We start from the raw sequence: 14,975 nt of genomic DNA, 5'->3' as shown, positions 1-14,975 counted from the left end.
GCCTGACCTCAGAGAAATATTATTGTGCAGTGTTGGTGCAGGTTACGTGATGGAGTACGTTTGCTGTGGCCGAGGGCGTAATTAGATTTACACGTCTCATTTAACCTGCTAGATGCCTCCACGGTCTCGAATATTGGAAGCATCTCATGAGTTTTTCAAGTAAAGCAAAATGGATATTGTAATTGTCACGGTGCAAAAAAATGGTCTTTTAATTAGGTAAAATTAAAGAAAGTGCACACTAAACAACTTTTAACCAGCTCAGCAAAGTTCATTTAGGTGCTTAATTATGATTAAAGATACGATTACAGAGTCGGTTTAGGGCTGCAGTGTGATGTTTTCACAGAAATGCTATAATAGCTTTGTAAGCAGTTGTGTGTGTGTGTGTGTGTGTGTGTGTGTGTGTGTGTGTGTGTGTGTGTGTGTGTGTGTGTGTGTGTGTGTGTGTGTGCTAGAAGGACACAAGATTATCCTCTATGTATGTTCCATTTAGAGTAACCTACAACCTCAGGGTGTTATGTCTGTATGAGTAACATCAAATGTCTCCCACCTTTGTCTGTGCGTGCATGTGTGTGTGTATGTGTGTGTGTGCTTGCATGGTTTAGATTAATAAAGGCTTATAATCTACATCTAATTTTAATAACTGGTGCATGTATTTATGAAATGCATTAACCTGATCTTCTTAATCGTGTGTCTGGTGACCTTGATCCACCTAATGATGGCCTCAAGGGGACAAGAGCGGGTTTGTGTGTGCGCATGCATGTGTGGGTGCCTGTGTGTTTGCACGGTATGTTTGTAACAGTTTTCCTGGACATTGCTAGATTTTTGTGGTCCATGTGATTATTACTTGTTCTGATGAAGTTTTCGGAGCTTTGATGTTCATCTTAAGCGTAATGTGTGTATTCTTATTGTTAGCATTGTGCTAAGCAAGTGTATTTGTGGGTATATAGGAGTCAGATTGGTTCCTTATTTTGGCCAGGCCAGTGTTTTTTAATATTAAGAGACTTACATTGGCTGGTTTATTTACAAATTTAAAAATTCACTTGGAAAAGCTTTTTTTAAAGGTGAATAAAGGTCCTATAACTTCCTTTTTTCCTGTATTTATGTAATTGTGGTTGTCATTGCAGCACGGTCCAAAAACGTATTAATTTATTTTTGCAGTCATTATTTTATTGAGCTCATAATGGAGAACAATGATTAGGCTGGAATGAGTTTAAAAAATCTATCTGGGATGAGCTTAGCCAAGCGTAAAGTCTGAAGGGAAAACAGCCCTCCAGCCACTTTAAGCACACATCTCATGTATTCAGTATAAAGAATGGTGTCGAGCTATGCTTTGAGAAATAGCCTGTTTTGTTTTATTTTTTCTCTTTTGACTGTGGCTGTGTTTGCTTTCTTTTCTAAACACGTATCTGTAGTAACAGTCATGTCACCACACTGATTTCCGCGTTGAAGCCCATGTTGATCTTATTGTGTTTAAGTGAACATTGTTTATGGAAGCTTATTTAAAGAATGCCAGACAAACCTAAGTCAAAATTTTGAATTAGTCTCTCAAAATTTCAGGTTATTACTAAGTAACTAGAAACTCCGACCAATGGTGATAGATACACAAAAGGACAAAAATAGACAAAAAGCATCCTCCAGGGGGTAAAGCGGTAAAACAACAAGAACATCGTCACAGACAGACACCCACACCAGCTCTTGGTGACTCTTTTAGTTATTGAGGGATGCCTAGCAAGGTCATCCATTCTGTAGATTTCCACTCTGTAGTCTGCCTTGTCATGTGTTCTGAAAATCCGGTATTTTCGAGTTTTCCCCTCAGCAGGTCACTCTGACCTGCAGATTCATGCATCAGCTTTGCAGCCGGCCTGAGTGCCATCTATCAGCCTGCATCAGCCCAGATCCCTCATGTATCAGGCCCAGGTGCCGTCGGTCTCCCACTATGCACAAAGAAAAACTTTTGGACATGGAAGAGACACAGCACGCAGCATATACACATATTCAGCTTAGGAGGATACTCAAACCTTATTATATTGGTCGTTCGTGCTCAAATAACAATACTGTATGTTTGTACTCCAAGAATATATGTGGTATTATATAAAGTTTTAAAAAAGTATCTTCTAGGGTGAATCTATGTAATATTCCCATGTATTAAACACTCCAGTGTCAATTACTACCTGGTGTTGTACTTTGGTGTACTTTGAGTAACATAACTTGAAATTTCAAGTTATTAGGTCACAATTTTAACCTATTAACACGAAGATTACAGAATGAAAAGAAACATTCAGGGATGCAAGCAGGGTTATACGAAGCTTGGTTAGCATAGTTTGAATTAACCAATGGATGCAGCTACCGTGACGTCACAGATCAATTTCTGAAGTGTATTTTTACCATTTTGAAGCCTTGAGAGGAGAGTGGAAATCAGGTATTTGTTTGTGAAAACCTGCTGTTGGCTGCAGCACTGAGGCACAACTTTTACTTTCCGGCTCCTCGTCACGGTTTCACCACTCGCCATTTAAACAGTGGCAATATCCTATCCTGTTTTAGCAGTCCTTTTTCCTTTTGACTCCCAACAACCACTCTTCTCTTGAGACTAGTGGTTGCCGAATGGTTGCAGACAGGTCTCCTGCCAGAGGCTTTATTCACTTGACCCTGCATTTCCACCGTGGTTGTCACACATAAAAATGGCAGACAAGCTAACGTCAGATTTCTGAAAAACCTCATTAGATTTACTGCACTTCCGTCTTGGCTTTGCCTAACTTGTATACTTTCATTGGGGGAGCCAGCCTCGAGTGGCTTCTCAAACAACTGCTGGTTTTGGTACGTTCACCTTTTCAGTTTCTGCTTTTGAACTCTTTCCCATAAAGGTCGCTAACAAGTATGTTTGATGAAATGTCAAACATTAATAGACTTTGATTAAAAATATAGTTGTTTCTGATGATGATTGTAGTCACAGAGTCTTAGTAGAAAATCAAGTCTGATTAGGACTTTACTTTGAATAGAGTAGATCTAAGATAAGTGGTGATCGGGTCAATTTAAAGCAGTCCACTTGAGCTCTAATTAGCTACTTCAGCTGAAAGCTCATCAAATACAGTGGGGCAAAAAAGTATTTAGTCAGCCACCGATTGTGCAAGTTCCCCCACTTAAAATGATGACAGAGGTCAGTAATTTGCACCAGAGGTACACTTCAACTGTGAGAGACAGAATGTGAAAAAAAAAATCCATGAATTCACATGGTAGGATTTGTAAAGAATTTATTGGTAAATCAGGGTGGAAAATAAGTATTTGGTCACCTCAAACAAGGAAAATCTCTGGCTCTCACAGACCTGTAACGTCTTCTGTAAGAAGCTTTTCTGTCCCCCACTCGTTACCTGTATGAATGGCACCTGTTTGAACTCATCATCTGTATAAAAGACACCTGTCCACAGCCTCAAACAGTCAGACTTCAAACTCCGCCATGGCCAAGACCAAAGAGCTTTCGAAGGACACCAGGAAAAGTATTGTAGACCTGCACCAGACTGGGAAGAGTGAATCTACAATAGGCAAGCAGCTTGGTGTGAAAAAATCAACTGTGGGAGCAATCATCAGAAAATGGAAGACATACAAGACCACTGATAATCTCCCTCGATCTGGGGCTCCACGCAAGATCTCATCCCGTGGGGTCAAAATGATCATGAGAACGGTGAGCAAAGATCCCAGAACCACACGGGGGGACCTGGTGAATGACCTGCAGAGAGCTGGGACCAAAGTAACAAAGGTCACCATCAGTAACACACTACAACGGCAGGGAATCAAATCCCGCAGTGCCAGACGTGTTCCGCTGCTGAAGCCAGTGCATGTCCAGGCCCGTCTGAAGTTTGCCAGAGAGCACATGGATGATACAGCAGAGGATTGGGAGAATGTCATGTGGTCAGATGAAACCAAAGTAGAACTTTTTGGTATAAACTCAACTCGTCGTGTTTGGAGGAAGAAGAATACTGAGTTGCATCCCAAGAACACCATACCTACTGTGAAGCATGGGGGTGGAAACATCATGCTATGGGGCTGTTTTTCTGCCAAGGGGACAGGACGACTGATCCGTGTTAAGGACAGAATGAATGGGGCCATGTATCGTGAGATTTTGAGCCAAAACTTCCTTCCATCAGTGAGAACTTTGAAGATGAAACGAGGCTGGGTCTTCCAACATGACAATGATCCAAAACACACCGCCCGGGCAACAAAGGAGTGGCTCCGTAAGAAGCATTTGAAAGTCCTGGAGTGGCCTAGCCAGTCTCCAGACCTCAACCCCATAGAAAATCTGTGGTGGGAGTTGAAAGTCCGTGTTGCTCGGCGACAGCCCCAAAACATCACTGCTCTCGAGAAGATCTGCATGGAGGAATGGGCCAAAATACCAGCTACTGTGTGTGCAAACCTGGTAAAGACCTATAGTAAACGTTTGACCTCTGTTATTGCCAACAAAGGTTATGTTACAAAGTATTGAGTTGTATTTTTGTTATTGACCAAATACTTATTTTCCACCCTGATTTACGAATAAATTCTTTACAAATCCTACCATGTGGATTCATGGATTTTTTTTCACATTCTGTCTCTCACAGTTGAAGTGTACCTCTGGTGCAAATTACTGACCTCTGTCATCATTTTAGGTGGGGGAACTTGCACAATCGGTGGCTGACTAAATACTTTTTTGCCCCACTGTATTCTGTTGCAGAGGGAAAATATATATAACGACTTTTTCAAACCACGTACATTCCCCAGTAAGAATTGATTTAGAATCAGTAAAAGAGTGGTTTCTGCACCATGCAGGAGATGATAAACACCTTATGGAGCAAAATAAATAAACAAATAAAAATCTTCCCATGAACATAAAAATGTATTTTACCGCAGGGCAAATACCAATTACGTTACTATACCCAGAGGCTGAACCGATATGTTTTGCTGTGTCTGATACAAACCAGCAGCATGCCACCAGAACACTGACAGCGCAGCATTCGAGGGAGATTAATTAATGTGTACTTAAGTGACAAACTGAGATAAACAGACAGCTGCTGTCAAGTATTTAAATAAACTGCTGCTTCAACAATTTGTCTTTGATTAAATGTGAGTGCTGCCAAAGTAGGAATGGTGGCTTGTCTTATTCAAAGTTTGCTTGTATTGAAGTTTAATTTGAGTTTCAGTTTACTCAAAAGAGGACTGAGCGTAGTCTCACTTTACAGCCAGTCCTCTGCCCCGTGTCACCCCCATAATCATAATACCCTTCCTGTTGCAGACTGGGCTTGATTTGGGCCTTTTATCCCTGCCTGGATGACTCTCTGTTTGCCCGCAGAGCGATGCAGGTAATCTGTGCTGAGGTTTGCTCGCTTGTCGAGACGAGCTCAGGTATGTCGGGGCTATCCCAAGGAATTCAGGGGGTGGGGAGATGAAACAGCGAGGGTGTGATGCAGAGAAGAAAGTCACAGGCGTATGTTTTTGATGGGAAAAGGAAATGAATGCGGTCTCTTTGGCAACCAGTGTAAGCTGTCTGAAGGCAAAACTAAAAAGAAGGTTTGAATTAAATGGATTTGCTAATGATGAAGTGCAAAATACCCTGCAGCACAACCAGGTTCTATAATGCAGCACTTAGCTCCAGGAGGGCTGTGGGAGTCTGTGATCTCTACTTGGCATTAAAGGAATTTTTCCTCATAAATATCACATCATGCATTTCCACATAATCAATACCAAAGTATTTACCTCCTCGGGATTCACGCCAGCCTCATGAGGTGAAAAACGTGTTCCTCCAATAAAAAACAGGATAATCTGTATTTAAATGGATTTTGCTTTCATTGCATTCTTTGATCCTTGATCGCCAACTTTACCCAAACCATACTCTACTTACACGTGGAGATTATTGAAAACAAGTTGATTTTTCAACAAACTTTTATATCGATGCATATCAGAAAATATATAGTATATCTGTGAGCAGTCAGCCAGTATACTGGCCAAATAATTCATGTTGATCACAAATACCAGTGCCCACATCCAACAGGCAAACTACAGAAAGATGTTCAGTTTGTGCACAACATCAAGTTGCCGCAGTAACTCATTCACTGCCGATCAGATCTCCTGCAGTGTCGCATGTGTTTAGCCAACACTTACGTAGTAATTTTCAGGGGGATGCAGTCTGGTTAATTTTTTTAAAGATTGTTGGCAATGGCTTTGAATCATGCATGCACCTGAGAAACCACCCATCTGGAGTGTTCATCACCACGAGCAGCTGATAAATATTAACAGGGATAGCGCCATGGTAAAGACTGCGGCGGCATGTTTTCACAGGGTTGCGTTAAGCTCAGCTGCCTTTTACGTCACAGCTGCTCTTTTGAAAACTTTAAATGAATTAAAAACACCAAACAAGCGGGTAGTGCTCTGCACGTGTATAACTTAGTGCGTGTGTGTGTGATTCTGCGGTCTTGTACAGTAATTATTCTGTTTTTTTTGTGATGACCAGTTTCCATTTTAGACGTTAAGAGTAAAAACAGGTTTTGCTGCTGTTGTTGTTTTTCCATCCTTGGCATCTTTGAAGGTTAAAGCTTGAGTTTACTTAGCTTAAGTAATAGTTTCTCACTGCTTCCTAGGTGACTCATCTGTTTTGAATACATAACCAAGGGCAGTGGTGAACTTGATTATTATACAACAAAATCAGAAACCTCACTGAGTTTGCCTCCTTCGAGCCCTATTCTCTCCCCTGTGCATGTTTGATCTCCTCTGTGCTCCTTTAACTTGATCTTCATTTTGAGGATACCTTTTGTATATATTGTACATATCTGACCAGTTCAGTGCACCTAGTGGCACCAAGTACTGTTCTGGTTGTTGTCCTTGACTTTTTAGTAGAATTCTATGAAGGCGGGTTTCACTCTGGGGATGAGTTTATGGTGCGAAACCCAAAAATAACAAGTGTAGTTCTGTTTATGCTCCATACCTGGCACCGTTGGGCTTGGAACTGTTGAAAACTGCTGGAAACTGCTCAGTCACAGCTGGTTATTGCTGCTGAAACCCTACACTAGAGATAAAATTAAACAAACAGTGGATTCACAGTGAATATGCAGATTTGAACAGTTGAGTTTTGAGTTGGGATTTAAACTGGGGGAGAGAACCAATGTTTCTTATTTCTGGTGGTAGAGAGTTCCACAGCCTGGGAGCAGAGCAGCTGAAAGCTCTGCTTCCCATGGTGGTGAGGCGGAAGGAAGGTACAGCAAGCTGGATAGAAGAAGAAGATCGAAGTGAACGGGCAGAACAGGTAGTGGTTAACAGGTCAGAAAGGTAAGGAGGAGCGAGGTTATGAATGGCCTTGAAGGTGAGCAGAAGAGGTTTGAATATTATCTGGAATTTCACAAGAAGCCAGTGAAGTTCCTGAAGAACAGGGGTCATGTGCTGGTAGGAGGGGGTTCTGGTGATAATGCGAGCAGCAGAGTTCTGAACCAGTTGAAGCTTATGGAGGGATTTTTGGGGGAGACCATGGGACGTAACAAGACTGTGGACAAGAATGGACTGGGTGTCATCAGCAAAACAGTGAAACTGAAGATCAAATTTGCAGAAAATGGTACCTAGAGGGAGGATGTATATTATGAAGAGAAGAGGGCCTAAAACTGAGCCTTGAGGTACACCAGAGGTGACGGGGAATAGACGAGAGCGGAATGATCTTAGTTGAATAAACTGGGAACGGTCGAGGAGATATGATTGAAACCAGGCGAGGGGTGTGTCAGAGATGCCGAGAGAGGAAAGTCTGTTTAGAAGTACAGAGTGAGAAATGGTGTCAAAGGCTGAGCTCAGATCTAAAAGGACGAGAATGGTGAGAAGACCAGAGTCAGCTCCGATTAGAAGATCGTTAGTGACTTTAAGTAAAGCATGTGACATGAGCGAAAACCAGATTGAAATCTCTCATAGATTATTAACCAGGTGTAAATGAAGTTGAGCTGCAACCACTTTTTCGAGTATTTTAGAAATGAAGGGTAGATTGGAAATCGGACAGAGGTTGTTACAGTTGTTAGGATCTAAAGAAGGGTGTGCTCATATAGACGACCAGGGGTAAAGCTAAGCCAGAAGTGAGAGATCAGCCAAAGTATTTATTTGTTTAGAGAGGTTCCTGGATATCTATTTTAGTTGAACCCTGTGAAAAAAAGAGAAGAATACTGGCATCTACCCTAGTGTGCAAATGCAGTGGTTGATATGCCAGCGCATGAGACCAGAGACGCTCCGCAAAGATGGGTTGAGTCCAAAGCAAACTTCATTTGAGGCAAAAATATTTCAGGAAGCTGCAGGTTTTAGGGATAAAAGTTAGGAAGTTTAAGACGTAGCTCAGAACAAAGGATTCACTTGTTAAACTCTGTCTGCAACCCCAACCCCCCACACACCTATTTGACATGACAATTGAAGGGCTCACATGTTTTATAACCTTCTAAAGCCATTAATACAACACATCTCGCTGCATACTTTAGCAATTCAGGAAATTTTTGCCTTTATACCTGATTGAATACCACAAATGTGGCCAATTCAAACAAAACCCAGCTAGGGTTGGGTAGCTGTTAACCTTGAGGCATGAAGCATTTTAAACAGTTGGGTGTGGAGTTAAAAAAAAAAGAACGTAGATCACATTTAAACCATTAAGGAATAGAAGCACCTTACAAAACCACAGCAGGGAAATTATGAACATAACTGGTATTATCGTGCATACCCTTCATACCAGGTATCAGAAGACCTCTCATTATGTGGCCACGTGTGATTGGATGCACACCACAGACACGCACACACACACACGCAAAGTTGTTTAGTCATTTCTGTTTGCAAATGTCCAGCACAGGACCAGTTGGGCAAAGCCATTTCTTCCCTAGTAAATTCCTGGATTTTCTCATCCATAGACTTTACTTGGTTGCAGCATCCATGTATATTAACAGACCTTTAAGTATATTTCATCGGTCTCAAAGATGACTCTATCCGCAGGTATCAGAGGATCTTCACTGACCATATAGCCCAGGCTCTTCCAATTTCATGCTTTCCTTCCACGGGCTTCTACTAATCTCGTGTTGGAGTTGAACAAGTATGTACACCTCCATTCATGTCGCATACATAAGTGTGTGCAGTAGACCCCTGGACACATGTAACAGGCATACAAAGTCCTAAAAGAATGAGGCCCTTTCCAGCGTCCAAATGTTCCTTAAGCAAAGGAACGTCACCTCATTGTTGGTGTATTTACGCTAACACTTAGAGCTCTCCTCCTGTAATTGAGTCACATGACTCTTGAACGGGGTCAAAGAATCATGGAAAAGTAACACATATATACACAAATATATATGTGTTATGTATGCTTTTCTTATCTGAAATAGGCCTTGGACACTAGGAGATGGATTATGTCAGTGAGGGTTCCCGTAAGTCTAGTGCAAAATGTGTGTTTACCCCTAAGGAAGCTAACTTAACTAAATATATGCTGTAGCTCGAGGGCAAAAAACAGTGTGAGCAACCAGATTTCTCCTCTCCCCTGCTCCACTTTACTCCAGGGCACTTAAAAGTTGTGTCTCGCTTAAAAGGAGTTTCTGCCATTTTGACAATCTCACTCTGCCTCTGTGTGCAGATGAATGCCCAATGCCTCTCCATTTCCCATCACGAAACCCTCGAGCAAGCCGCTTAATCCCAGATAACCTGCACTTTGATGGACCCTCTGCTTTTTTTCCCCGGCTCCTTTAAATGCACTTTCATGTGTGGGCGAGCGTGTTTGCAAGCTTGCTTTTTGTACACATGTGTTAGTGTGTAACCGCTGCACTCACTTCTGTCTATCCAAATAAATTACGTTTTTATAGCAGGATCCCGGTTGCTTCCATTACCCAGAAACCCAGGAATGCAGTAGAGCGTATGTGTTTGTAGTAAAAAAACCAACAAAAAACAAAAACGCCCCCGTGTCTTCACGGTCGGTAAGCAAACCGACAGCGAAATGCTAACATTAGCTGCTGTGCACGCGCACTCGAAGATGGCCTCAGGGTGTAGTTTTCAGAGCCCATATGACGACTTTCTGTTTTATTTTTATTTTAAGTTTTAGGTTGGATTGACACCAAATACTAAACCATAAATTTTGCCATAAATAAATAGCCCAAGTTTGTGCTTTTTCTGTCCAGTAGTGAGAATGAAATATGTATGGGAATGGGAAATGATCTCCAAAATATACACTGTGGCGGAAAACAAGTGCAAGAAGAAAAAAAAAAGTGCCTCTGGTCTTCTACTTCACTGCTTTGCCCAAATGTTTGTGCAAATCCAAAAGTGCAAGCACTGACTGAAAGAATGTTTTTTTAAAAATAATTTTTAATAAATTTTCAATCGCACACTTAAGATTTTCATATTGAATACAAAATCTCCAGTTGATAAAATAGCATTTAAAAGTTAAAATGCTGTTAAAATGGAATAAGCTATTTAGTAAAGGATTTATTTGTACTATCAAATGCTTGAAAAAGTAGCACCCATGAATGATTTCTACCTGTCCAATCAGAGACAAATCTGCAGAGCTGTGTGGAAAATTGGCCAAACTGATCGTATAATATCAAACTGTATATTTGACTAAATATGTGATTGAATGTTTGGAACAACTGGCAGTGAGGCTGTAATTACGGCGCACAAAGATGAGGATTCAGTGATTATCGCCGGAAATCAGATTGAAAGGACTGTGGGCGTCGTGAAAATTCACAGCTTAAGTGTGAGGATGTGATTAGTGTTCTTTTTAAGAGCTTCTTCCAACGTGAGTTAATGATGAGGCTCGCCGCTCAGTGAAGAAGCAGGTGTGACTGGTAGATTTTTTTGAAAGCTCAGATGAGTGAAGCGTCTCATCTCAGACCTACACTTGACACTAAAGACCGAATGAAAGAGAATATCTCGGTGTTAGAGCTGATGGGCGTGTGACGGGTTTAACGCCGTGACTCTGTGCAAGGCAGTGAAACAAACATTATTCCAAATATCAAAAGCAGGATGTGAGAAACGAAGCAAGGTGATACAAAAGTCCTATTTCCTGCAATCCAGATGCCACCATTTATCTCGCTCTCGGTTATCGGTTAACACACACACACACAGAGTCACACACACACACACACACACACATAACAACACACACACACACACACCACCCAGTGCCAATGAAAGATTCATGGAGCAGTGATGATGAAGGCATCTCCCCTTCTGCTCCACTTACTGCAGTGGACACACACACACGCACACACACACACACGCGCGCGCACCCACACCAACAGACCTGCACACACACACCCGATTCCCAAAACTGTTAAGAAGGCAGAGAGCAGTGATGCACATAGCCTTGGGGTACTTACTCACCCTTAACCCTTCCAGACGTAGCCACATAAACACCCACACACACACACACACACACACATCCTGAAGGCAACCAGTCCATGCTGCAGACTGCTTTTGAGACTTTGTGAATGTTTATTTGTGTATGTGGGGAAAAGAATATTCAATTTTTTTCAGTTTCTGGGAATCCCCATGAGACCAGAGACAAAAAAATAATAAAATGCTGAAGGCGGTACATTTTCACATTTTGATTCTGCATTTCTGTGATGTTTGAATGTCATGATCAGACAACGACCGAATTATTCGTTTTAAATGGAATGAAAATGTCATTCTTTTAAAAATATTTCCCAAAAGTTTTCAAACAGAGCAAGGAATTTTTAACACAGCTTTTCCAAACAGCCTAGTTTTATTCTGGATGCTCAAATTATTTTACTTTGCAGACAGAAACCAAATTATTTCAGAAAAAATAAAATACCAGGGTCAAAGCATAGCTGGATAACAGCCTGGAGTCGGTGGTTGTAGTTTTCAATAAGTCTCACACACATCTCCTGAGAAATCCCAGCCCGGTTTTCTTTGACGAATCTGCCTAGCTCCTCCAGATTCGATGGTTTGTGGCATATACCTTGGTCTTCAGTTCAGCCCACAGATTTTCAGTGGAATTCAAGTCAGGGCCGGTACATCCCAGTCAATCAATGTTCATTTTGGTCTTCGGGAGGTAGTTCTTCTCCAGGAGCGACGCATGTTCTGTATTCTTGTCGCGTTGGAAGACAAAGCGATGACCCGGACCCAGTTTTTGCCAAAGGATGCGCTTCCAGTATGGATAATCTTTCCAGACTTCAGCCTGGCTTGAACGTGTCACTTTTGTGGGAGTTTTTCTTGGTCTCCAACCTCTCTTCTTCACGACTTTCCCATCTTGGTAAACACGTCTCTCACTAGTTTTCTTTAGCTAGTCTTTGAACTCTTTTGCTTCCATCCTCTGTCAGGCTTGTTCTGTGTTGTGTGTCTCTCTGAATGTCTTGATGATACTTCTGACTCCAGTTTTTACAACTTGGAATTGTTGTGATAGCTTTATCCTTAAATATAACTATATCCGTCCTCTGCTTTGTGAGCATCAACAATTCTTTTAGCCTAAATGGATTTCTTTTGCTTTTGGCATGATGATTTCTCAAGTGACAGCTCAAACTGTTGCTGAGGTTTTTAGAAGATAATCCTCAGTTTTAGCATTACAATGCAAAAGAACGCATCACTGCACAGCAGTGGTTTCTGCTATGGCTAAATATTATAAGGTCCATTATCAGAGGGCTGATAATATCGACCTTGGTAATTTTTGTTTCTGTTAAATAAATAATATTGTTTGCAAACAGATGAATGAATGTGAATGAATATGTTTAGTAATGCTAAATGCAATATGGGCTCCAACGAGGGACTTTTACAAAACGATTACAGACTTTAAATCAAGTTTACACACTTCCTCAAAAAGTGCAGACACACAAATATACAGTCCGAGGGGAAAGCAGGGCAAAAAAAGTCATTGTTGGTGCTATATATGAATCAGCTATACTGTATACACTGTAAATAGTGCTCATCTTGTCTGAATGCATAAAACGGTTCCAGCAGTGTCATAAATATTTTATGAGAAGCACCCAAATTCTTTACTCTGGCAAAAACATAGAAAGAGAGTGTCCTGCAGCCAAGTTGTAATTAAGTAGCCAAATATTAGCAGAGCACTACACACAAGGAACACACAGCAGATACAAGTTCATTTCGAAGTTTTCAAATACTAATGCAGCAGTAACTAAAGTGGTCCAACAGCATCTGCATACATGCCAGATCCTGCTAATCATGTGAGACCGGAGGGGTTGGCGAATAAATAGAAACAAAGCATGTTTGTAATACGTTAAGATGTCTGAGATGAGATGAAAGATTTCTGTTGTCTCATTCTGCATCTTATCGGCACAACTACGTAGAGATTAGCCTCATTGTAATTGTAACATCTTGATGTTTGGCAGGTATTAATGTTTTAATCTTTCTGAGGAGGTTAGCAAGTAGATGTGGAAATACCTGCCAATTACAAAGCAAAGCTACAGCTGATTGGAGCGTGAGTTATTTTGCGCGCATTAATTTAGCAGAATACAATTTTGTCCTCTTTGTAGCTCTAGATTTAGATATATTACGACAGTAGACTCAACGTGCACTCAAATGTTAACCTAAGATGGCGCTAGATGCAAATTCAGGGGGGCCTCATACTGTCCAGCAGTAGCTGACATATTTCAATCTAAGATAAAGTGGTGAACTGACTGTTGCCATCCCGATGAGTGATAATAGAATCGGTTACAGCTCCCGTCTGCACCTCGCTCTTCTTTAAGCCCGGTGTTCGTGGTTGTTCGGGATGGTGGAAAACGGACATGTTCGAAAGCTGACAAGTTCATTTATTAGATAATGTCAATTCAGTTAAGCCCAATTAATTAATTAGTGTCCCTCTCACTGCGTCAGGTGAACATCTGAGGATGTGTCCTCAGGGCCCGACTTGCTGTACCAGCACAATGGAGGAGGACCTGGCCGGTTTGAGCACCAAAGAAACAGAGGGACTGATCAGAGAGGCCGGCAGGTCGCTGCAGGCTGTCTTCAATGGTCTCCACAGGAGCTTTGACAGTAAGTACGGTGTGTGTGTGTGTGTGTGTGTGTGTGTGTGTGTGTGTGTGTGTGTGTGTGTGTGTGTGTGTGTGTGTGTGTGTGTGTGTGTGTGTTTGTGTGCGAGACACTCATTACTAGCTGAGCTCGATAGCAAAGCTTCAGAAGTGAGCCCAGAGCAGTGTGACATTAGTGTGTTGTGTATCTTTTTGTTTGTTACAAGCTCTGCCCGTGCACACCGCTCAATACTACAGCTGGAGAGGGTGGGTGTGTGTGTCACTGTACAAAAGTGTGCGTGTGTGCGTCAAGGGGACCCCTGACTGGGTGCTATAATGAGAGCGGAGTCAGGCAGAAACAATGAAACACGATAAGCTGATCCCCTCATCTCAGGGGAGACACACACACACACACACACACCCACAAACAGAGGGGTGTCCCCTGGGGCAATGGCTGGTTCAGCTAATGAGCAGTTGACCCACTGAGGAGCCGTGTCTGCAGATCACTGCACATCAGAGGAAGAGAGAGGGATGTAAGGGAGAAAGAAGACTGAGATCTGCCGCTGCTAACACCAGCGAAACAGACGAATGCAACCAGAGAGAAATGTGTCATTAGCGCTGAGAAGAAACAATGTTTCAGGATAAAAATAAATAAAGAGAAAGACAAGTGAGAGCAGGAGGAGGAGGAGGAGGAGGAGAGGACAGTATTATTAGTCTGAAGGCAGCAGGCCACCTCGGTAGCAGTAACGTGGCCGTCCATCTGGATGTTGTTAGAGCAGACTGGCACTGGTCCATGGCCTTTGAAGCATGAGGGAAAAGCCCAGACCAGTATACTGCAGAGACAGCTCGCTGACTCCCTCGTTCTCTCCTATGGGCTCTCGCTCGCTTTTTATCCATCTGTCTGCAGAGATAAATTAAACCTAAATAAATCTTAAGTCAAATATTATAAACGAAATGTGCGTGTTGACTGGGCAGTGAAAATAGTTCATCTGCATCGTGGCTGTTTAACAGAAAGGCCGTTAAAACAAAAATGACAAATGA

At 41.9% G+C, this 14,975-nt stretch overlaps 1 protein-coding gene across 2 annotated transcripts in view; it reads left to right on the top strand.

Annotated features, from left to right (window-relative positions):
- gpc1a (glypican 1a) overlaps nt 1–14,975 on the top strand; it is a 45,190-nt gene that overhangs the window by 18,713 nt on the left and 11,502 nt on the right. For both annotated transcript variants that reach the window (XM_086268693.1, XM_086268694.1), the window contains exon 2: nt 13,801–13,959. In XM_086268693.1, the coding sequence (XP_086124819.1) occupies nt 13,801–13,959 (159 nt within the window). The remainder of the gene's footprint in view (nt 1–13,800; nt 13,960–14,975) is intronic.

This window comes from Aulonocara sp. 'chitande type north' Nkhata Bay, linkage group LG17 (assembly GCF_057382095.1).
Source record: "Aulonocara sp. 'chitande type north' Nkhata Bay isolate Kocher_YH1m ecotype deep benthic linkage group LG17, A_spYH_male_GT1.1, whole genome shotgun sequence".
NCBI lineage: Eukaryota > Metazoa > Chordata > Actinopteri > Cichliformes > Cichlidae > Aulonocara > Aulonocara sp. 'chitande type north' Nkhata Bay.
The sequence above is the reverse complement of the archived record's forward strand: the minus strand, read 5'-3'. Positions and strand labels throughout refer to the sequence as shown.